Source organism: Ranitomeya variabilis, chromosome 1 (genome assembly GCF_051348905.1).
Source record: "Ranitomeya variabilis isolate aRanVar5 chromosome 1, aRanVar5.hap1, whole genome shotgun sequence".
Lineage (NCBI taxonomy): Eukaryota > Metazoa > Chordata > Amphibia > Anura > Dendrobatidae > Ranitomeya > Ranitomeya variabilis.
The window spans coordinates 832,958,629-832,981,703 of record NC_135232.1 but is presented as its reverse complement, the minus strand read 5'-3'; the positions used below and the strand labels follow the sequence as shown (position 1 = coordinate 832,981,703).

General features: G+C 41.4%; 1 protein-coding gene across 4 annotated transcripts in view; it reads left to right on the top strand.

The window, feature by feature from the left end:
• HPSE (heparanase) overlaps positions 1–23,075 on the top strand; it is a 60,228-nt gene that overhangs the window by 10,490 nt on the left and 26,663 nt on the right. For 2 of the 4 annotated variants that reach the window (XM_077275766.1, XM_077275768.1), the window contains exons 2-7: positions 3,049–3,209; positions 7,792–7,917; positions 11,393–11,569; positions 14,893–15,064; positions 19,603–19,650; positions 20,859–20,952. In XM_077275766.1, coding sequence (XP_077131881.1) covers positions 3,049–3,209; positions 7,792–7,917; positions 11,393–11,569; positions 14,893–15,064; positions 19,603–19,650; positions 20,859–20,952 — 778 coding nt within the window. The remainder of the gene's footprint in view (positions 1–3,048; positions 3,210–7,791; positions 7,918–11,392; positions 11,570–14,892; positions 15,065–19,602; positions 19,651–20,858; positions 20,953–23,075) is intronic. The other 2 variants (XM_077275767.1, XM_077275769.1) reach the window with 2 other exon arrangements.

The following is a 23,075-nucleotide window of genomic DNA, read 5'->3' as shown; positions in this document are numbered from 1 at the left end:
GACAGTCTCGCCCTCTTTTTGTCGCCGACTAAACAACCGGGCCCTCAGCTCTCCCACGTCGGTGGGATCCCCGTGCGTCCCCTCTAACACATTTAACACCCGGGCAAAAGTATTCCGCTCTGTGGGGGGTCTCAACATCACTGAATCCCGGGCCTCTCCGTCTAATGCCATAATGGCCACCTCTGCTTCCAGGGCCGGGGTCATAGGATGCATTCTCAACAGCCCCCGCATCCTTTCAGTCCAGCTCCACAACAACATGTTGCTCCCATTAAACTTGGGCAAATTGTTTAACATGGCCCCCAATGAGAGAGAAGCTCTAGGCCCAGCCCCATCCTCCGTATCTTCTGGCTCCTTCTTTGGATCCTGCATCCTGCCGACTACGCCAAATGTAGGGACCGCAGGTAAAGAAGGATGCAGGGACAAATAGGAGCCAGAAAGCAAATAGCGTTTTTAACTTTCTTTTTAACTTCCAACCAAAAAGATGACAAACGTTTTCCACGCAGGGAACTTATATACAAGAACACAATATCGCAGTAAATCCTAATTACTATATGGCCGCCCTGAACTATACCCGTAGAACGCGGCAGCGCCTCACTAGTGACTCCCTACTAAGATAAAGTCAACAACAATCACTTATCGGTGCTGGTTCAGCGATGTAGTCCTGACGGTGAGGCTCCGACAACGCCGTAGTCCTGATGGCGGAGGAAGGAGGTGTCTTCTGGCGACGGGCCCAGGCGTAGAGTCGAGTCCAGAATGTCTTTCGCAGTGCTGCGTTCCCTCCTGCAGGCGGACGTTGATCCGAGGTAACAGCCTCCCAGTCCAGAGAAGAGTCTTTTTGAGGAGGATTAGGAGAATAATTAGTATCAGTCACAGCTGGGACGAAACCATGCGAGTCTGTAGCACTCTCTGGCAAGGTGCTCTCAGGGAGCGCGGTAATACTGTCCCTGAGCTGGTCAGCACTACCCCCCTGCTTTGAGGGTCGCTGCCGACGGATGCACCGCTTTCTGGGGGCTCTGTTAATTGTCCGCAGCGTCTGCTGCACGCTTTCCCCCTGCTTCCAGCAAGCCTCACTGTGGCCTGCCCACACACGACAACTGCGCTGCAGTTCCCTCTCCTCAGAGTTCTCCCGCGCTTCTCTGCCCCTGCTTTGGCGCGCTTTTCCTTTTATCCTCCTCTCTCCCTGCGTCACTCTGCCTCCTGTCACATGAGCCTTGCTTCCCATGCGCCCCTCAAATCCGTCCCCCGGAACCCCAACTCCCGGCAACAATGGTTCCACCCGCCTGCACAGCTCACCAGGTCCCTGTCCCCTACACGGGAGCCCACGCCAATTTTTTCCGCGATTTAACCCTTTATTTTACCAGCTAGAGCGCCCAAATTTGGCACATACACACTACTAACATTAGTAGTGTGGGATATGCAAAAAAAAAAAAGGGATATGAGATGGTTTACTGTATGTAAACCATGTCACATATCATGTCGGGTTTGGGAAGGAGAAAGAAAAAGCCGGCAATTGAACTACCGGCTTTTGTGCTATCTCGCACTGAATTGAATATAAATACAGTGTATATATGTATATGTGTGTGTATATATATATATATATATATATATATATATATATATATATATATATATATATATATATATATATATATATATATATATATATATATAGTCATTGAGACACACATATATATTCGTTAAGTGTTTGGTGCAAAAATTTCCGCACCATTTCATTATCTGTTGGCAGGGAAAATGCAGTGGAAAAAATACATTTTTGCAAAGTTCTTTTCCCTGTTATTTTTGGTGCATTTTTTCCCCCTCATTAGTATGGGTGAAATCTGCAGCAAAAACGCTAAAGAACTTACTTGCTGCAGATTTAAATCTGCAAGTCACGAATAAGCAAGGTGTGCACGAGACTTCAGGATTCTTATTTAATTAGCTGGCTTCTGGAAACCTTTCAGGTATTGTGATAAGTGGGCACACGGCTGCCGCACGGCTGCCGCACGTGAGCACACGGACACTGATAACTCTGGTACCGATTTTTCCGGTACCGGAATTATCTGGACGTGTGAGACTGGCCTAATGAGAGACTCCATTCTTAAATAACCAAATTTATTTTAAATTTAAAATTCCCATATAGAACTAAAATAGTGAAAAGAATAATTTCAGTATTTTTAAAATCTGAAAACACGGAAAAATATAAATGAAAATTACCTCCCCATTCCTGTTTTTTAATGAAAAAATTTACATAATGTGTATCATTAGATCAGTAAAAGTCTAAGCTTTAAAAAAATCTAATATTTATCTTATATAATGAACAACATAAAAAATTAAAATGCTCTTTAGGGCTCACAAACGTATAAAAAATCAGTCCCATCCTCATCCAAGAGAGTGGTACGATATTTTTCTCCCTTGTCATTCGTGTGCTGTCCGTATGCAATCAGTTTTGTTTTTTTTTTACTTCGCCGCTAATAATCATTTACAGGACTAGTTACAGTTTTCTGTGCTACAGAATTGTTATGTAACCATATTTTTTCTCGCACTGTGCCGACTTTGGAGTGAAATCGCACCATGGTATGATTTTTTTTTTTTTTCCCATACTAAATACAGTTGAGAATAAATATGTAGATCTATAATTGAATAACATGAGTCCTAGTGCAATACTTTTTTTTTATATATATCGGCTTGCACTCAACCGAGATATACGCCAGTGTGAGTGAACCTGTATTTGGAGAGTGGAGCCAGCGGCAAACAAATTAATGAACTTTGACTCTCAAAGGAGAAATGAACTGAAATGAGAGGGCTGAAAGTGCAGCATAGAGACAGGTGAGAGGTAAGGACGGAGTAGTAACAGAAAGAGGCTGTCTGCGGGGAGGAAGAAAAACTGCAGGCTGCCTGCAGAAGGCCCCAGTACACCATTCCTGCCAATATCTGAATATCTAAGCTACTCCCAGATTCCATCTTAAATACTGTAACACCTGTCACTACTTTGTTATGCACTTATCAAGAAACCTTTCTGACTGTATAATTCTAAATTATGTCTTTTAGGTCCCAAAAACTTATCACTTTAACAAGAGGGCTTTCTCCTGCCTTTTTAAGATTTGGAGGAACAAAATCAGACTTCCTTTACTTTGATCCAACACAAAATGCTTCAATAGAAGAAAATATTACCTGGAACCTCCAAAATAGAAAGCGAGGTGACAATGAATGTATGTTTTTAAGCACCACTATGAAATATGGTATTTTTTTTATTTTAATTTTTCATTTAGTTTCCAAATTTTTTTAGAGGTTTGTTTTTATTTTTTGTTTTCATAGCTTTCTCTGTTACATTTTTTCCAATAGGGAAAAGATAAATGAGACTTAAAAAAAACAAACAAATAAAAACATCCCTTTTTTCCTATAACAATTGGTGCAACAAAGATATAGGCCCTACGAAACAAAAGCCAGATAATTATTATTATACATTTTTATAGCGCCATTTATTCCATGGTGCTTTACATGTGAAAGGGGCAAATATAGACAAGTACAATAAACATGAGCAAAACGAGGCACACACAAGTACCGAAGGAGAGAGGTTCCTGCACGCGAGGGCTCACAGTCTTCAGGGGATGGGTGGGGATACATTAGGAGAGGGTAGAGCTGGCCGTGCAGCGGGTCAGTAGACTGAGGATCACTGCAGGTTGTAGGCTTGTTGGAAGAGGTGGGTCTTCAGGTTCTTTTTGAAGGTTTCCCTGGTAGGTGAGAGTCTGATGAGTTGGGGTAGAGCGTTCCAGAGTATGGGGGAAGCATGGGAGAAGTCTTGTATGCGGTTGTGGGAAGAAGAGATAAGAGGGGAGAAGAGAAGGAGATCTTGGGAGGTTCGAAGGTTGCGTGTGGATAAGTACCAGGAGACGAGGTCACAGATGTATGGAGGAGACAGGTTGTAGATGGCTTTGTATGTCATAGTTAGGGTTTTGAACTGGAGCCTCTGGACAATAGGAAGCCAGTGAAGGGCTTGGCAGAGAGGAGAGGCTGGAGAATAGTGGGGAGGCAGGTGGATTAGTTGGGCAGCAGAGTGTAGGATGGATTGGAGTGGTGCCAGAGTGCTAGAGGGGAGGCCAGAGAGTAGGAGGTTGCAGTAGTCGAGGTGGGAGATAAGAGCGTGCGCTAGAATTTTTGTGGTTTCATGGTCAAGGAATGCACGGATCCGAGAAATACTTTTGAGTTTGACACTGCAGGAGGAGGCATGGGCTTGGATATGTGGTTTGAAAGAGAGGGCAGAGTTGAGGATCACCCCGAGGCAACGAGCGTGTGTGACTGGGGAAAGTGAGCAGCCATTGACATTGATGTATAGGTTTGGTGGAGAGGTAGTGAGATGGGGGAAAGATGATGAATTCTGTTTTGTCCATGTTCAGTTTTAGAAAGCGGGCAGAAAAGAAGGCTTGAATAGCAGACAGACCTTGTGGGATTTTGGTCAGTAAGGAGGTCAGGTCAGGTCCAGATAGGTAGATCTGAGTTTAATCGGCGTAGAGATGATACTGCAAACCGTGGGATTCTATGAGCTGGCCAAAGATGTAGATGGAGAAGAGTAGGTGTCCTAGAACTGAGCCTTGGGGAACACCGACAGACAGGGGGCGAGGTGAGGAGGTGGTGTGGGAGAGGGAGGCACAATGTTCTGTCTGTTAGATATGATGAGATCCAGGATAGGGCCAAGTCTGTGATGCCAAGAGATGAGAGAATCTGTAGCAGGAGGGAATGGTGGACAGATAATGCCCCCTCCTCTGAAAAATGCCAAACAGATACTTCCATAGTGTGTTCCAAACAGTATTATTGCATTATACAGTGAAAGTGTCCCACTTTTCAGCTCCCAAAACATTATTTTCAACTTTTTCAGCCCCAAATCAATCATATTAATCTTCATAGTATGTTTAGACAGTAAGTGTTCCCTTTGCGCCCCACAAGTGCTAAGCGCCAGGATGTGGTGCAGTTGGAAATTGGTACTGGGCTGCCCTGTGCTAGCAATGTCACTTTTGCCTCTCAGGAAATAAGATAAGGACAGAAAACTCTTTGACTGAGGGAGAATTGGTGACCTTGCAGGTGCTGGGATAGCTCATCTTTGGGTTGACTACCTACATGCAATCCTGTACTCACAGCTCTCTGTAAAGCACAAGCATCTGCCTGGGACTTGAATCAATCCTGTAATTAATCGTGCTTTTATCTAGCACCTGGCTATTGATGAATCTGAACAATTAAAGGGCTCCAATTAACTACACAGTATTGAGGTGGGCATATACTGTTTGTCATCACCTCTCCCCCTTACTCTGACCATCTATCCATAAACTGTATGATTTAATACTGCAAAACTTGAGCTCACTCATTTGGAGTACTTTTTCTCCATATTTTTTTTTAATAAACTAACTCGTTACAAAAGGTGTGGCTACGTCGTAATTGACGATTCTGTCTTGGTAACTTCTGAGTGTGTCATCATTCCTAAGTTCCTGTGATACACTATCTTGCTGGGGACTAGATTTTTACATTACTTCTCCTAAACACAACTCAAAATTCTAATGAAAGAATTTGCCCGACATACTCCACAAGAAGGATACACCAGCAGGCCCCTCCAGACCCTCCATCAGACTCCAGGAAACACAAACAGGCACCCCCAGAGGAACAGACGCAGGAGGTGGATGCGACTCTGAAACAGGTATCCGATAAACTCCTATCCACTATTGCATCTAGTATTGCCACCCTGACTGGGAAACTGGAACAAGTAAAAATTGATTTGGGCCTATTCCAACATGATATGCAGAAGCTGAGATCGAGGGTGCCTGAGGTGGAGGAATGGATATCGGCTCAAGGTTACCTCACAGCAGGGATGCCTAAAGCTATACGAAACCTCACTGGAAGGTCAGAGCTTTGGCTTGATTGCCATGTGTGGGGAAGAGGCAGCAGATTTTATATACCTGATGTGGTATTGCCCTTCTATTGCAGACTTTTGGAAAGAGGTCATAGCTATCCTCATTGAGATCATACAATCTCCTGTACCACTTTATCCTAAGATGTGTTTATAATGAATCCTTGATGAGGAGACCTGGCCTCCCTACCCTCACACTCTTCTCAAGGAAACATTGTTCATCATGAGATAAATGGATGGATAGAAGACCCCCACAGAATTTCAAACTGAGTCAATGTGCTAAATACTGCAGATCCCTATGAGATGGTGGTATATAAAAAGACACTGTCTTTAAAAATTTGATGAGGAAGCCTTGGTCTTACTTCCCTATGACTCACATTAGTCCCCAAGCGATAAGGAGTATTCTCTCATGATAAAATTTGTGATATTTGGTGCCTGACATGGGTATCTTATGCTTTTGATTAATACAGTATATTAGACCAATGGAATGTTAAGGGTAAGGTTAACTTTGCCAGACAAAATTAATGAGCAATGAAAAATGCCGCTTGCTCTTTTGTTCTATGATGTAACCTTATTATGTTGTATAATCTTAAATAAAACGAGTTTAAAAAACAAAATGCATGCCTGTAAAGTGTCAATTGTAATTAGTTACTAACTCTGAATACTACATTTTAAGTACTAATAATTGGTTGATAAAAATAGTGATGTAGTAGCATATTTTTTGCATTATTTTGAAACCTGCAGATGTATAACTTCTGGTATGTCCAGAGGTAGCAGCCCAGACCAAAGGCACCTGTGCCACAAGTATTCTAAATGATAGCTAGGGGCCCTGTTGAAGATTTTATGCTGGGGAACAGGAGCTTACACTTCTGGCTACCTGCATTTCATTGACCAATGCTGGCAGATTAAATATGTGTAGTTGATCTTACTATCAGGGGTGTAACTATAATAAGTACAGGGGTGGCAGTCGCAACCTCGGCCTTTGAGCCTAGTGGGGACCAAATATACCATAGACCCATATGTGAATACCAATACTCCTAAAGGCCAGGAGTTGTGGGGGTCCTGATGGAAATTTTGCAATGGGACCCATGAGCTTCAAGTCACACCACTGCTTTCTAGTTCAGCAAGCATTATTATGATGCTTCCTGGTCACTTTTTGTTTTAATATTAAGAAATTGATTACATTTTTAAGTATAGATTATTAAATTGTAAGGCTGTGTGCCCACAATGAGTTTTTAGTGAGCTTTTGACACTCTATATTTTTGTTGCGTCAAAAACTGCTGTGATCACTGAAAAAAAAGACCTCCCCAAAAACCGTAAAAAACAGTTGTGCTTTAATGGAGCTGAGCTAAACATGAACCAAACACCAAGGAAAATACAGAAAAGGCAAGCATTCATAAAGGCACTGACTTGGATATAATTTTTTATTCATAAGTGGACAACATATTAAAACGAATGTAGAAAGCTAGCTTTTGACTCATACTAGTTAATTTTTTTTAAATCACTTATCCATAGGTTTATCAGGTATGGCCTGCCTGCTGGTACCCGCACTGATAGGCAGAACGGGGAACTTCTATACCCGCTAGAATGAAGCTGCACTAAGCATGCTCATCCACTGCTCCTTTCATTCCCTATGGAGTTTCTGAGAGCTACACTCCAGCAGACCCATGGAAAATGAATGGAGCTGCTGTTGGGGCGTCCAACCATTTTGTATGGAGATAAAAGTTCCCCATTGGGGAAACAAATTCTCTGACTTATCGATCCATGCGAGTCCCAGCAGCGGGATACCCACTGATTTACAAACGATCACCTATCTAGTGCTGTGGATAGGTGATGGCTTGTTTTCACTGGACAGCATCTGTAATTGTACGTAATGAATACATTCTCTTTTCCAATAGATGTGTGTTCTGGAAGCAAAGTCTCCTCTTCAGTGCAGCTGAAGCTGTGGTCTCGGTGGCCTGCTCAGGAACAATCCATTCTTAAGGAGGCTTTTTCTGAGACCTACAAAAATGCCACAATCACAAGTAAGGTGCACGGTGCTGATTTTAATCTAAATTTAGTAGATAAGAATTGCAATGTATTTTTTGGGTAGAAAAATAATAAATTTTTTGTGATTACATAATATTTTATGACTCTATATGATGACATTATTGTTTAATATCACTACATTTTAATCTGTCCAAACTAGGTTTTGAAAAATATGAATTATCTTAAAATATTATATTAAAGATTAAGGCCATAAACTGACCACAAAATGCACTTCAGAAACAGAAGAACTTGGCCTGCAGGAAGATCAAACCTGCGATTTTGGTGTATTCCAAGAATTACTCCATTATCATTGATGAAAATTGAACTGGGCTCACTTAAACATAAAGGAGAAAATTAATTTTGCAAAATATGCCAAGCTCAAAAACCATATTGTCAAATGGTACTACGGTATTCTCCAATAAACCTGGAGTAAAAATCTAGAAAACAGAAAGCAAAACACACAAGAAACCTCACAAAATATGATAACCTTTTTTTTTTGTATTTTTTTAAATTGTTTTTCAAGGATTCATGAGCACTGGTATATTGCTTTCTGGTATATTGCTTTCTGTTTCTTTTAAAGCTTTTTAAAATTTCCATGGGATTAATACAGTAGAATTTTTTATTTTCAAGGTTACGGATCATCTCAGCTAGGTAGAGGGCATATACACTTAAATATGAAATGCATAAGAGACGGGAATAGCACGGAGAGTGATTCTATAGGGGATGTAATAAAAAAAGATGTTTTGCTGGCATGGAAATATGCCTAGTTAAAGGGAATCTGTCAGCAGGTTTTTGCTATCTCATCTGAGAGCATCCTGATGTAGGCAAAGAGACCCTGAATCCAATGATGTATCACTTAGATTACTGGGTGCAGCTGTTCTGACACAATCAGAGTTTTTAGATTTAGTAATGCAGCAGAGTTCAGAAAGCTGCTCCCGCCCACATCAGGCTCTGTATGTACATAGGTTATTGACAGTGAGCTGCTTATCACAGAATAGTGCGTGGTCGGATGTAGTGATTGGTCATTCGTGATCGATCCGAGACAAAGAGCCAGCAACCTGCTGTGAACGATTGGAGCCGGCACCCCAGTGAGAGCCACTAAATTATCTTAATGGCTCTCATTGGGTGTATACTTCCCAAGCAGATGTAACCCCGCCAACCTGAATCAAACCCCGCCCATTCATCAAGTTAATTGGCTGGCTGCCCAAGGGCATGGTTTCGACCACTGGTGGGCTGACGTCACCTTAAATATGCATTCACCTATAGTGAACACATATTTAATAGGGATCCATTTAGGATCCAAAAGAGCTGGCTCTTTTTGGTGAGTGGAGCCGTAACACCAAAAAGAGCCGGACTGCCCATCACTAGTCGGATGAGTGCCTGCGGGCTAACTAGTCACAGCAATGATAATGTCCTAGTGATACATCCTTCTTTGTAAGTAATCAATAGCACACACCCTGACATGTGACAAATCACTGAAATCTGTTATAACCCCAACCTCATGCTGTTTTCAGATTACTTAGCAAAAACTATATTTTTATCTCAAATTGAAAAAAAAGGGGTGACAGACTCCCTTTAACATGCACTAACATAGGGCTGTGTCATTCTAAGTGCCCATCAGCGCACCCATTGCAGGATCGCGGGTCTCCTATGGGTTGCTATGTGGCCGGGCTTCAAAGGAGACCGTGAATTTGCTGTATTGCAGCTTGAAATACTGTGAAAGTTAAAAAAAAAATGTTTCAAATAAATGAAGAAAATAGCAAAACATCAGTTGTAATAACCTCTTCACCCCATTAAAAATAAACATATTAAGAAAATAAAAGTTTGATCTATCAAAATATAAAAATAACTTAATCAGTAAACGCCGTAAATTAAAAAAAAAAATTGCCAAAATTACTTCTTTTTTGGATGCTTCAAATCCTCAAAAAATGCTGTTACAAATGATTAAAACATCACATATATCCCAAAATGGTATGAATAAAAACATTTTGTCGCCCTGCAAAAATTATACCCTCACACAATTCCATTGACTGAAAAATAAATACTTTACGGGTCTTGGAAAATAGCTACATGATCCCCAGCCTTTTTTTTTCTGTAATTTATTTATTTTTTTTTCATGATTGGTATTACCATAATTGTACTGACGAGGGAGAATCATATTGCAAGGTCATTTTTGCCACAAAATGTAGATCATAAAAACAATTCCCAAATAACAATGTCAGATTTCCAGTACACTATGTGGTAAAATAAATGGTGTCATTCAAAAGCACAAATCGTCCTACAAGAAAACAAGCCCTCATATGTCTGTAGACAAAAAAATAAAAAAGTTATGGCTCTGGGAAGAAGGAAGCAGAAAAAAATAAAAGGGGTTAACATGAGTGATGATCATCATATTGCTTACAATTTGCACTAGACAGTCCTGTAGGGTCAGGAAAGGGCCAACCCAAGCTGTTAATAAAAAGTTGGGAGCAAAAAAATGCTATGCTCTTTAATAAAAATTAGGTGTCTGGCCCAAATACTGCAAAACCATTATGTACCATTCTTCTGCCTTCATCAAACGTTACAATTGGTAATACACATTTAAGCAGGTCGTATTTGTAGAGCATCTGCTGATTTATGATCAGGCTGTCTGATAATAAAACCTGATTTATCACTAACTTTGAGTCTTATGGCTGCAAGCTTTACATCACTCCAGGTCACACGTGGCATTACGCATGGTAATCTTAGGCTTGAATTCAGGAGTTTGATCAAAGAAATCTATTTCATGAAGTTCCTGGCACACAGTTTTTTGTGCTAATTAGTGATGAGCGAACGTGCTCGGGTAACGTCTTTATCTGAGCATGCTCGGGTGTTATCCGGGTATCTTGGGTGAGCTTGTATATTATGTTCGGGTCCCTGCATCTACATGATTTACATATGTTCGGGAATCCCCACATGTGTTGAGGCTGCCTAACGAACAGGCAATCCCTCGTCTTGTCGGTGTAACAACTGCAAATCATGCAGACGCTGGGCAGGGACTTGAACATAATATTTGAGCACACCCCAGATACTCGGATAACCACCCGGGCATAAGATGTTATCCAAGCTTGTTTGCTCATCACCAGTGCTAATGTCACTTCCAAAGGCAGATGACAAATAGTGACTGATGTAACAGAATAACTGAATTTTGTGTTACACTTTTCAGCTCTCGGTAGCCTTGGTTGGTTGGCCTTCTAGACCTTTCCATGTCCCAATAATAGCAATGAGATTTGACCAGGAGAGATCTTCCAGAACATATTTCCACCATATTTAGTGGAATTAAGGTCTTCACTGTGTCCCATACCTCCTTATAGAAGTTGTATGGCTGTTTACTTGCTTTTATGCAATGGTTGTGGCTGAAACATCTCAAATTAATTATTAGGACTGATACCACATACCTTTTGGGCCAGATAAGGTGTGTTAATATTGAATGTTACCTTACTATCTTTCCAGAGCAGACGGTTGACCTGCTATACAGATTTGCTAATTGCTCAGGTCTTCATCTCATATTTGGGCTAAACGCTTTACTGAGGAAGAATAAAAATCATCACTGGAACAGCTCAAATGCCAAGTTATTAATTGACTACTGTGACTCCAAGAAATATGATCTGTCCTGGGAATTGGGCAATGGTAAGCTGCAATAATTATTTGAATAACAAGTCATAAAGAAAATCATGGAAGAGTGTTGAGGCCAAGTTCAAACTTACACCTAGCAAACGAGAGATCTAAACGACCACAGATCACCAACTTGTTTAATTTTATGTTTAAAAAAAGACCACACTCCCAATGTGCACAGAACCATCTGTGATAAATCTGTCAGTGCTTCTCAAAAAATTAGCATATAGTGTTAAATTTCATTATTTACCATAATGTAATGATTACAATTAAACTTTCATATATTATAGATTCATTATCCACCAACTGAAATTTGTCAGGTCTTTTATTGTTTTAATACTGATGATTTTGGCATACAACTCCTGATAACCCAAAAAACCTGTCTCAATAAATTAGCATATCAAGAAAAGGTTCTCTAAACGACCTATTACCCTAATCTTCTGAATCAACTAATTAACTCTAAACACATGCAAAAGATACCTGAGGCTTTTAAAAACTCCCTGCCTGGTTCATTACTCAAAACCCCCATCATGGGTAAGACTAGCGACCTGACAGATGTCAAGAAGGCCATCATTGACACCCTCAAGCAAGAGGGTAAGACCCAGAAAGAAATTTCTCAACAAATAGGCTGTTCCCAGAGTGCTGTATCAAGGCACCTCAATGGTAAGTCTGTTGGAAGGAAACAATGTGGCAGAAAACGCTGTACAACGAGAAGAGGTGACCGGACCCTGAGGAAGATTGTGGAGAAGGACCGATTCCAGACCTTGGGGAACCTGAGGAAGCAGTGGACTGAGTCTGGTGTGGAAACATCCAGAGCCACCGTGCACAGGCGTGTGCAGGAAATGGGCTACAGGTGCCGCATTCCCCAGCTAAAGCCACTTTTGAACCATAAACAGCGGCAGAAGCGCCTGACCTGGGCTACAGAGAAGCAGCACTGGACTGTTGCTAAGTGGTCCCAAGTACTTTTTTCTGATGAAAGCAAATTTTGCATGTCATTCGGAAATCAAGGTGCCAGAGTCTGGAGGAAGACTGGGGAGAAGGAAATGCCAAAATGCCTGAAGTCCAGTGTCAAGTACCCACAGTCAGTGATGGTGTGGGGTGCCATGTCAGCTGCTGGTGTTGGTCCACTGTGTTTCATCAAGGGCAGGGTCAATGCAGCTAGCTATCAGGAGATTTTGGAGCACTTCATGCTTCCATCGGCTGAAATGCTTTATGGAGATGAAGATTTCATTTTTCAGCACGACCTGGCACCTGCTCACAGTGCCAAAACCACTGGTAAATGGTTTACTGACCATGGTATTACTGTGCTCAATTGGCCTGCCAACTCTCCTGACCTGAACCCCATAGAGAATCTGTGGGATATTGTGAAGAGAAAGTTGAGAGACGCAAGACCCAACACTCTGGATGAGCTTAAGGCCGCTATTGAAGCATCCTGGGCCTCCATAACATCTCAGCAGTGTCACAGGCTGATTGCCTCCATGCCACGCCGCATTGAAGCAGTCATTTCTGCCAAAGGATTCCCGACCAAGTATTGAGTGCATAACTGAACATTATTATTTGATGGTTTTTTTGTTTGTTATTAAAAAACACTTTTATTTGATTGGACGGGTGAAATATGCTAATTTATTGAGACTGGTTTTTTGGGTTATCATCAGGAGTTGTATGCCAAAATCATCAGTATTAAAACAATAAAAGACCTGACAAATTTCAGTTGGTGGATAATGAATCTATAATATATGAAAGTTTAATTGTAATCATTACATTATGGTAAATAATGAAATTTAACACTATATGCTAATTTTTTGAGAAGGACCTGTATGTTCTCGGCAGCATAAGCCATGTTTACGTGGATGATGCGCTGCTGAGAACGATAATCTTTAGTGAAGCATAAAAGATCATTTCACACGCGTTTTGGTGATTTCATTGTATGATGAATGCATGATTATCGTGAACAATTGTTTCTGGGAATTCTCTTTCACAATAATTTTTCAGTTTAAGGGCACTCTCAGGCGTCTATCCAAATCAGTTCGAGGTTGAACCCCAATGCACGGACTGGCTGCCGGCTTCCTGATGTGAGCAAGACCATTTCATATATTTCTATGCAGTTGTCTTGCTCTGGTCAGGAAACCCATGACCAATCCGTGCATTGCGTCTGATATCAGACCGATTTATACGGACGTCTGAATGCACCCTAAGGCCAAATGCACACAATGAGTATTTGGTGAGTTTTTTACCCCAGTATTTGTAAGACAAAACCAGGAGAGGGTGATAAATACAGAAGGGGTGCAAATGTTTCTATTATACTTTTGCTCTGATCGTTCCACTCCTGGTTTTGGCTTACAGATACTGATGTAAAATACTGACCAAATACTCAATGTGTGCACATAGCCTAAGGCTAAGTTCACTTGTTGCATTTTTGCTGCATTTTTTTTCCACAGGCAAAACTTGCTCTCTTGGCAGTAAGGAAGCTGCTTACAAAAATTAGGTTGTGCTGCATTTTTGTTGTTTCTTATGCACTTTGATAAGGTTTAGTAGCCTAAAAACAAGCTGATTTCACTTCCTTAGGTTTTTGCACCAAAAACGGAGAAAAAACTGATACCTGAGTTTTTTTGCTGCGTTTTAGCACTTACCCATTATTTTCTATGGATGAAAAAAACACAGAAAGCAGTGACCTGCTGCAGTTTTCCAAATTGGTCAGGAAAATAAAACCAAGGTATGTACATAAGCTTTCTGAAATCTCATAAACTTTCCTGGTACTGTAAAATGCAGCTTAAAATTTGCATAAAAAAGCAGCAAAAATGCAAGGTGTGAACATATCCTAAGTGTGGGTTCTGATTTAAGTGAGAGAGAAGGCTTTCTCTAATTTCAAGCTTTTTATCTCAGGATTTTCTTTATTTTTTAAAATGCAACAGTCCTGACTTATTTCGGTTGATATCATTCTCTGCAAAATGTCCGAAGTAGCAGTGTTAATTCACATAAAAATTCAAGTTTCAATGGACTTTTCCTTTGTTCATAAACTAGCTTCATTGATCAGCTGATGAAGGGCGATGTAGAATCCCCACATTGTTTGTGGAACTGTGCCTCATAGACAGTGTACCTTTTGTGGTGGCTGTGCCTGATATTGCAGCTCTGTGATTAACCTGCCTAATGCAATAGTAACAGACACTCACTAATAAAGGTAGGGAGCATAGCCTGGTGAATCATGGGGATGCTGAGAATCAGACTCCAACTATTTGGATAGTGATGGTCTGTCTGTAGATGGGCCATCAGTAATCTAGTCCTGGAGAACTCCTTTACTCATACTGTATTGTTTGTTCTTTCCTTTAATCTATGATCAGAACCCAACAGCTTTAAAAAGAAGTCTGGTCTGTACATTGATGGCACTCAGCTTGGCAAGGATTTTATTACTTTACATGACCTACTTGGCAAGTACAGTAGGTACAGAACCTCAGGTCTCTTTGGCCCAGATATCGGGCAGCCAAAGAAATCATCACAGAAGATGCTAAAAAGGTAAAACTATAATTATAAGCATGTTTCTGCGTAGTGGTATGAAAGCTCCGGATCACAATATCTTCTAACAGATCACAGTTTTCAGGATGTTCTTAATATTGCGCTGCAACTATAACCGATGCATCAAGAATTGTTATGGCTGTTCTACATATGAAAAACACAAATCCACATGTATCACACAATTTTTTACATAACCAAAGTCCTAAAAATGGTCATTGTTGTAAACTTCGCAACATTTTAGATTCTTGCAGTATACTTGCACAATGCTGATAAAATTGTCACAGAGTACCAAGAGTAGACATTTTGAACAACTTGTAGACAGACCGATTAAGCTTTATGCCAGAAAAAGTTGTGGGTTTTTTGTTTGTTTTTTACCAAAAGGAGTAGGACGGATGATGGATGATGATATAACAAAAAACATATTATACAGCACTTTACAATTAAGCACGTATGGAGAATAAATACAAATTAGCACATCATTCAACAGTTTAAAGACGGACTGAGGGTCTTGCTCGCAAGCTTACAATCTATAAGGAAATAGGAGGGACACAATAGGTAGAAAGTGCTGGTCATGTATGGTTCAGCCATCATTGTAATTAAATAAGGCATTCCAAATAAGCTGCATGATCCAGTAATCAATTACCAGTGCTATTGGGTTTGTGGAAGATGTGGAGACTGATGAATAGGAGGGACCAGATTCTGCGGAAAATTTAGAGACACCAGTGAAGAGTTGGGTTAGTGAGTTGAGGTGATGGGCCTTTCTAAAGAGATGTTTTTAAAGCTCGCTTAAAAATGTGAGAGCTTGGTATTAGTCGTATCTTCTGGGGTATTCCAGAAAACTGGCACACCCTGAGAGAAGTCTTGAAGACTAAAGTGTGAGGTACAGATTATGGAGGATGTTAGTTCTGGACCAGTTGCAGAACGGAGAGCACGGGTGGGATGATAAGAGATGAGAGAGGAGACATAGGGTGATGCAGAATTGTGGAGAGCTTTGTGGATAAGAGAGATAAGTTTGTATTGTATGCTGTAGTGAATTAGCAATCTGTGCAATGACTGGTAAAAGGTGGACACATTGGTGTAGCAGCTGGACAGAAATACGACCCTGACTGTCGCATTCAGGAAGTATTTGAGGGGAGAAAGTTTTGGTTTGAGGGAGACCGATCGGTAGAGAGTTGTAGTAGTCCAGATGAGAATGAATAAGAGCAACAGTAACAGTGCAATATGGGGTAAAGATAGGTTAGTAGAGGAAGGACAGACCTTCTCTGGTATTTTGTATTAAGGTGTGGATGATGTCAGGGGAAGAGGTGTATAAATGAGTGCCAACATCATAGAGATGATACTTGAAACAGGAATCAGGATTTGCTGTTTTGTCCAATAGGGGTAGTGTATAGAGAAAAGATGAGGGGGTCTAGGAATGAGCCTTGAGGAACCCCGATAGTAAGGAGAAGATTAAACGAATAAGAGCTGTCAAAAGATACAGTAAAGATGTAGTAGGTAACAAAGGTAGGAGGAGGACCAAGAAAGAGCAGTTTGTTTGAAGTCCAAAGAGTGGAGCACAGTGTGGTGATCCACAATGTGAATTGCAGCAGAGAGATCCAGGTTTATCAGTGGCAGCATTCTGGGGCACATGTAACACATCTAATGTAACACTTTTATGGGGAGCGGTAGAAAAGAACAGCAATTTTCTTTTTTTGGGGGGTACATTTTAGGCTGTGTGCACACGTTGCAGATTTTTCGCGTTTTTTTCACTATAAAAACGCAAAAAAAATGCATGCATTATGCGTCCCATCATTTAGAATGCATTCCGCAATTTTTGTGCACATGGTGCGTTTTTTCCGCGAAAAAAAAACGCATCGCAGTAAAAAACGCATCATGTTCATTAATTTTGCGGATTTTTTGCAGATTTCCCACTATATTATTGCATTGGGAACCTCCGCAAAAATAATGCACCAAAAACGCGGTAAAAACGCATGCGGATTTCTTGCAGAAAATGTCCTGTTTTGCTCAGGAAATTTCTGCAAGAAATCCTTAACGTGTGCACATAGCCTAACACTATTCATGTGCTGTGCAAATAAAATATTAACTTTATTCTGTGGTCAGCTTGATTATGGTGATATTAAACATTTAACCCTTTCATGACATGTGCCATAATTGCATTTCGCAAGTTGGAAGCAGGTATAAGCTGTGGCATTGCTGTATATAGCACTAGCGGTCAGACGATGAAAGCTTCAACTCCCCCAAGAAAATTATTAAGCCCAGTAAAAAGTGGAAAAAAATGTTTTAGTAAATATAAAAAGCTTAACAATCGATATTAGATGCGTTCTAAGAACATGTTTAAACACATGGCCCCAATACACATTAGATAAACTTCATCTGTACTTTACGGGATCGGTGGACCCTTTGTGTTCCTGTGTATGATGATGTCAGGAGAGATAGTTGTCCACTGAATAATTGTTCTGCTGACAGCTATCTAATGTGTACGGCCAGCCATCTGCCTCCTCCCATAGAAAAGTGTCTTTATCATGCGAGTTATTTTTCTGTTGGAGGAGACTGACTCCACCAGCAGCCATTGTATGAACTGGAGAGCTGCCCAGTCATTGTGGAAAGCTACACTAAGGGTACCGTCACACAGTGAAATTTCCATCGCTACGACGGTACGATTCGTGACGTTCTAGCGATATCGTTACGATATCGCAGTGTCTGACACGCAGCAGCGATCAGGGACCCTGCTGAGAATCGTACGTCGTAGCAGATCGTTTGGAACTTTCTTTCGTCGCTTGATCACCCGCTGACATCGCTGGATCGTTGTGTGTGACACCGATCCAGCGATGCGTTCGCTGGTAACCAGGGTAAACATCGGGTTACTAAGCGCAGGGCCGCGCTTAGTAACCCGATGTTTACCCTGGTTACCAGCGTTAACGTAAAAAAAACAAACAGTACATACTTACATTCCGGTGTCTGTCCTCCGGCGTCTCAGCTTCTCTGCACTGTGTGAGCGCCTGCCGGCCGGAAAGCGAGCACAGCGGTGACGCGGTGACGTCACCGCTGTGCTTTCCGGCCGCTGTGCTTACACAGTGCAGAGAAGCAGAACGCCGGGGACAGACACCGGAATGTAAGTATGTACTGTTTGGTTTTTTTACGTTAACGCTGGTAACCAGGGTAAACATCGGGTTACTAAGCGCGGCCCTGCGCTTAGTAACCCGATGTTTACCCTGGTTACCCGGGGACTTCGGCATCGCTCCAGCGCCGTGATTGCAAAGTGTAACCGCAGTCTACGACGCTGGAGCGATATTCATACGACGCTGCGACGTCACGAATCGTGCCGTCGCAGCGATGGAAATTTCACTGTGTGACGGTACCCTAAGGCTATGTGCACACTTTGCGGCGTGCTCTGCAGATTCTCCCGCAGCGGAATTGATAAATCTGCAGGGCAAAACCGCTGCGGTTATCCCTGCAGATTTATCGTGGTTTGTTCCGCGGTTTCCGCTTTGGGATTACTCCTATACTATTGATGCTGCATATGCAGCAATATGCAGCATCAATAGTAATGTTAAAAATAATAAAAATTGGTTATACTCACCCTCTGATGTCCAGATCTCCTCAGCGCTGCACGCGGCGCTCCGGTTCCAAAGATGCTGTGCCGAGAAGGACCTTCGTGACGTCACGGTCATGTGACTGCGGCGTCATCACGGTCATGTGACCGCGACGTCACCGCAGGTCCTGCTCGCACAGCAACTGAGACCGGACGGCCGCGTGCAGCGCTGAGAGGTGAGTATAGCATCATTTTTTATTTTAATTCTTTTTTTTTTTTACACTATTTATGCTTCCCAGGGCCTGGAGGAGAGTCTCCTCACCTCCACCCCGGGTAGCAACTGCACATTATCCGCTTACTTCCCGCATCGTGGGCACAGCCCCATGCAGGAAGTTAGCGGATCAATGCATTCCTATGGGTGCAGAATCGCAGCGATTCTGCACAAAGAAGTGACATGCTGCGGGTTGTAAACCGCTGCGTTTCTGCACGGTTTTTCCCGCAGCATGTGCACTGCGGTTTGCGGTTTCCATAGGGTTTACATGTAACTGTAAACGCAATGGAAACTGCTGCAGACCCGCAGCATCAAAATAGCTGCGGATCCGCGGTAAAACCGCAAAGTGTGAACATGGCCTAACAATGGCAGGAGGACAACCAGTCATACCTATATAATAGTAACTACAACAAAATAATGTCCCCAACACATCTGTTATAATAAAGATAATGTGGCCAACACACCATGAACTGATTGTGCAGCCAGCGGCAGACCGTGCGACACAGCGGCTATAGGAGGCAAATGGTGCAAAAGTTTAATGAAACCCAATTACAAAATTTTTTTTTAGCCCCAACAAGTTAGAAAAAAATTGTCCCATAAGTTGGCCAACCCCTTTAAGCTTCAGCATACTCAGGTGGTTTACATCAAATGTAATAAAAATGTTAAATTGTTGATAATGTTTCTAATTTTAGATTTTTCTGAACAATATTATTTTCCTTAATATTTCATTTTTAGCTTCTTAAAGGTTGGAGGTAAAGTCATCAATTCTGTTACTTGGCACCAGTAAGTGGCTTCATATCTATCCAATTTAGTGATGTTAAGATTAGTAGTTTCATTTTATTTAAAATCAGTATGGTATTCATTTAGTTAAACTCCCCCCATATTGAATGGTGTCTCATATTTTTATGTTTTCTCTATTTTTTTTTTTTTTCTTTAGTCCTTTTATTTTTTTCTTTCCCTTATTTTTTCCCTCAGGTCACTCTTGTTCCTTCTTGTTCTCTCTCTTATTTTGTCTTTTTCACCTCTAACTTCTCTTTTGTTGACCTTTTCATTTCTTTTTAACTTAAAATGACTTGTATATTATAAAACACCAATACCTGATTATATTCGTTGCAACTTCTTTCACTTCTCTTTTTAGAGTAAAATGTTACACAATCCTTTCAATGAGCTATAAAATTTCCAACGTTAGATGTCAATTGAGAAAAGACAGATCTTGTACTACGTTAGAGTCCTGGAGTACCATAATTCAACGATTTAGTTACATTTTGAAAAGTCACAAATAATTTAGAAAAAAAATTATGGATATTGAAAATTGGAGCCATGATGATTTTGACTCCACCATTGCTGCGTGTTCTTTAGTACTGAAAAAGATACGTTTTGTCGAGCTTGACATGTGACACCAGGACTAAGGCTATGTGCACACATTGCGGAATGGGGTGCAGAATTTTCTGCACAAAATCCGCATCTCCTGGCAGAATCCGCCGGTGCGGATTTGCCGCGGAATTTTTGCCGATTTTCTGCGGTTTTTACCACTGCGGATTTCTATAATGGAGGGGTGCAGAAACGCTGCTGATCCGCACAAAAGAAGTGACATGCACTTCTTTTAAATACACAGCATTTCCACGCGGATTTTTCCTCACCATCGTTTTTGCCCTGAAAAATCCGCTGCGGATCCGCACTAAATCCGCATCGTGTGCACACAGCCTAAGAATGGATGCAGTGTTTGAAACGCGTGGGTTGAAAGTTATAACAAACTGTAAATGTATTTTAACTGCATGAGAAAAAAGTGATTTTTAAATAACGGATTGAGCTTGACAACACTTACCACTTTACAGTTATCTGAGACCCCCACTGTGCTGTGAGCAGTGGAGATGGTGCATGCTCTAATTCTTAGATTACAAAGAGTTGCTATTTTTTTTTGGCCTATGAATTGAGTTTTAGTTTTATAGCTAATGTATAATAAAAAAAAGTTTATCTTTTCTTTAAAACAGTTATTATGTTGATGGCCGGACTGCATCTATAGAAGACTTTGTCAGCAGTGACATTTTGGACACTTTAGCTTCAGAAATAAAGACTGTGTTAAGGGTATGGATTAGGTTTTTTTGTTGTGTTTTTTTTAGTTGCATAAGATCCCTAATGAAAGATTTTAATGTTGAAATTATTACTCTGCCATGGTGTGCTGCTGGAGAGATAAGCACAAATAGGGTCTTATCCAACGCAAATTGAATTGATATAATCAAATTCTACTCATCAGATGGAGCTTATGATAAAGCATATAAAGTTATCCGCTGCGGCAGACCCACGGGTCCATGCTGTAGATGAATGAAGGGGTTAATGTGGATATGGTCTGCGCTGCTGAATAATCGTATGTCCAAACGTATTTCGCATAAAGAATGGTATATATCACCCCCTCCTGGAAGAGGAAGTCCTCAGTAGGCGGCTCTGTGGTCACTTACCACATCTTTTTACAACTGCTGCTCTCTGCAGATGTCTAGAATCGAGCATGGTGGTAGAAGAGAGAAGGGAGCGCAGCGCCGTCACACAGCTGCTGTCACTCACCCTGCTTCTATCACCTCCCCCTGATAATGTCTCGTTTCAGCGACAGGCGCTACAGCGAAGCAGTGACATAAGCTGTGTGGTGGCACTGCTATTGCTTATCTCTGATTCCTTCCTACAATTGAACCCAGACATCTGCATTGGGCGGCAGTAATAGATAATGTGGACAGTGACCGCAGCGCTGCCCCCTCATGATGTCCTGTTCTGGGGGGATGATAGAAGGGAAAGTGTCTGCAGGGACTTCCTGCTGACGTAGTCCTGTTTTAGAGTTCCCAGTGAATGCTGGGACTCAAATGAAAAATCACAGGAAGTAAAGAAAAAAAAGGGGAGAACAATAGGGAATTTTCAAATAAAGCAAATTACAAATGTGGTTATGGCTTAAAGATAGATATTTGTAAAGTACATTTTATGTATTGAATAGCCACTTTAAGTGAAGGAAGGTTTTGACCTGTGCACATGGTGTCACTGAGATGCTGTCTCAGCCACCGAGTTTTCTCAGGGAAAGCCACTTCAGGAAAATGCTTTCAGTTGTTTTTCTGAGGAGGCAACCCATGAATTCTTGCTACTGGCATCGTTCTCTCCATGCTGTGAAGAAGAAGAACAAATTGCTTCCTCTAGGAAAAATGAGCATGTCCCTTCTTTTAACCACTTCAGGGTTTTACGAATCCTGAAGTGGTAAAAGAAATAGCGTAAGACGGACATAAAACAGAACAAGTGTACAGCAAAGTCATTTTGAGATTACTGTGTACTATGTTTATTTAATTAGGCTTTGACAAAAACCGAACTTGCGGATACAAATTTGTATATATCGATCCCTCTTAAACATCGTGCCCATGGCACAAGAGGGAAGGAAGGGAAGGGACACGCTCCCACAATCTTATAATCCTACAAAATTTCCCAGAGCATAAGGCCCCATATTGGACAGAACAGCGCAAAAGTCATATAAAAAATATACACATTTTATTGACACAATATAATACAAAAACTCATATTTTAAAAAACCAAAGAAATGTAATAAACAAAAATGTATGTGATGAGAATCAGTGAATGACAAGATGGACAGTCCCAGCAAACCGAAAAACACATGAAAATGTATATAGGTGCACCCTAATGTGGCACATACTGTGATGATTAGTTAAATTAAATTGGGAAATAACATGCATAATTTCTGGGAAATGTAAGGGGTAGGATAAAATAGCCCCACAAGGAACCTGATTCAGTCCAATTTAGGAATATGAATCAGCTATCATCAGCTGGAAACCCCCTCCCTTATTGCACATAGCCCAATATTAATCAAGTGAAGGAATAACTGTTCCAAAGTGCCGCAAATAGTGCTTACCCATGTGTGAATCAATGCTGGGTACGTCCACCGCGAGTCCCGATGCGCATTTCGCGTACTGAGCTTCCTTGGGGGGCTGTGTGGCAAGCTGTGTGTGTTGAATCTTTTATATCCCCTGTCTAATTGTGAATACCTGCCGTTCAGATCATGTGGCGCATGGGGGGCGGACCTCATCACCAATTCTGCGCTGTTTCCGGCCATCTCAGCGGCGCACAGATAGGGAATAAAGTTCCGGTGACGTCATAAGTCTGTGCGTCGCTGTTGCAGATGCCTTCTAGAGCGCAAACAGGAAGAGGGTCCACTGCGCATGCGC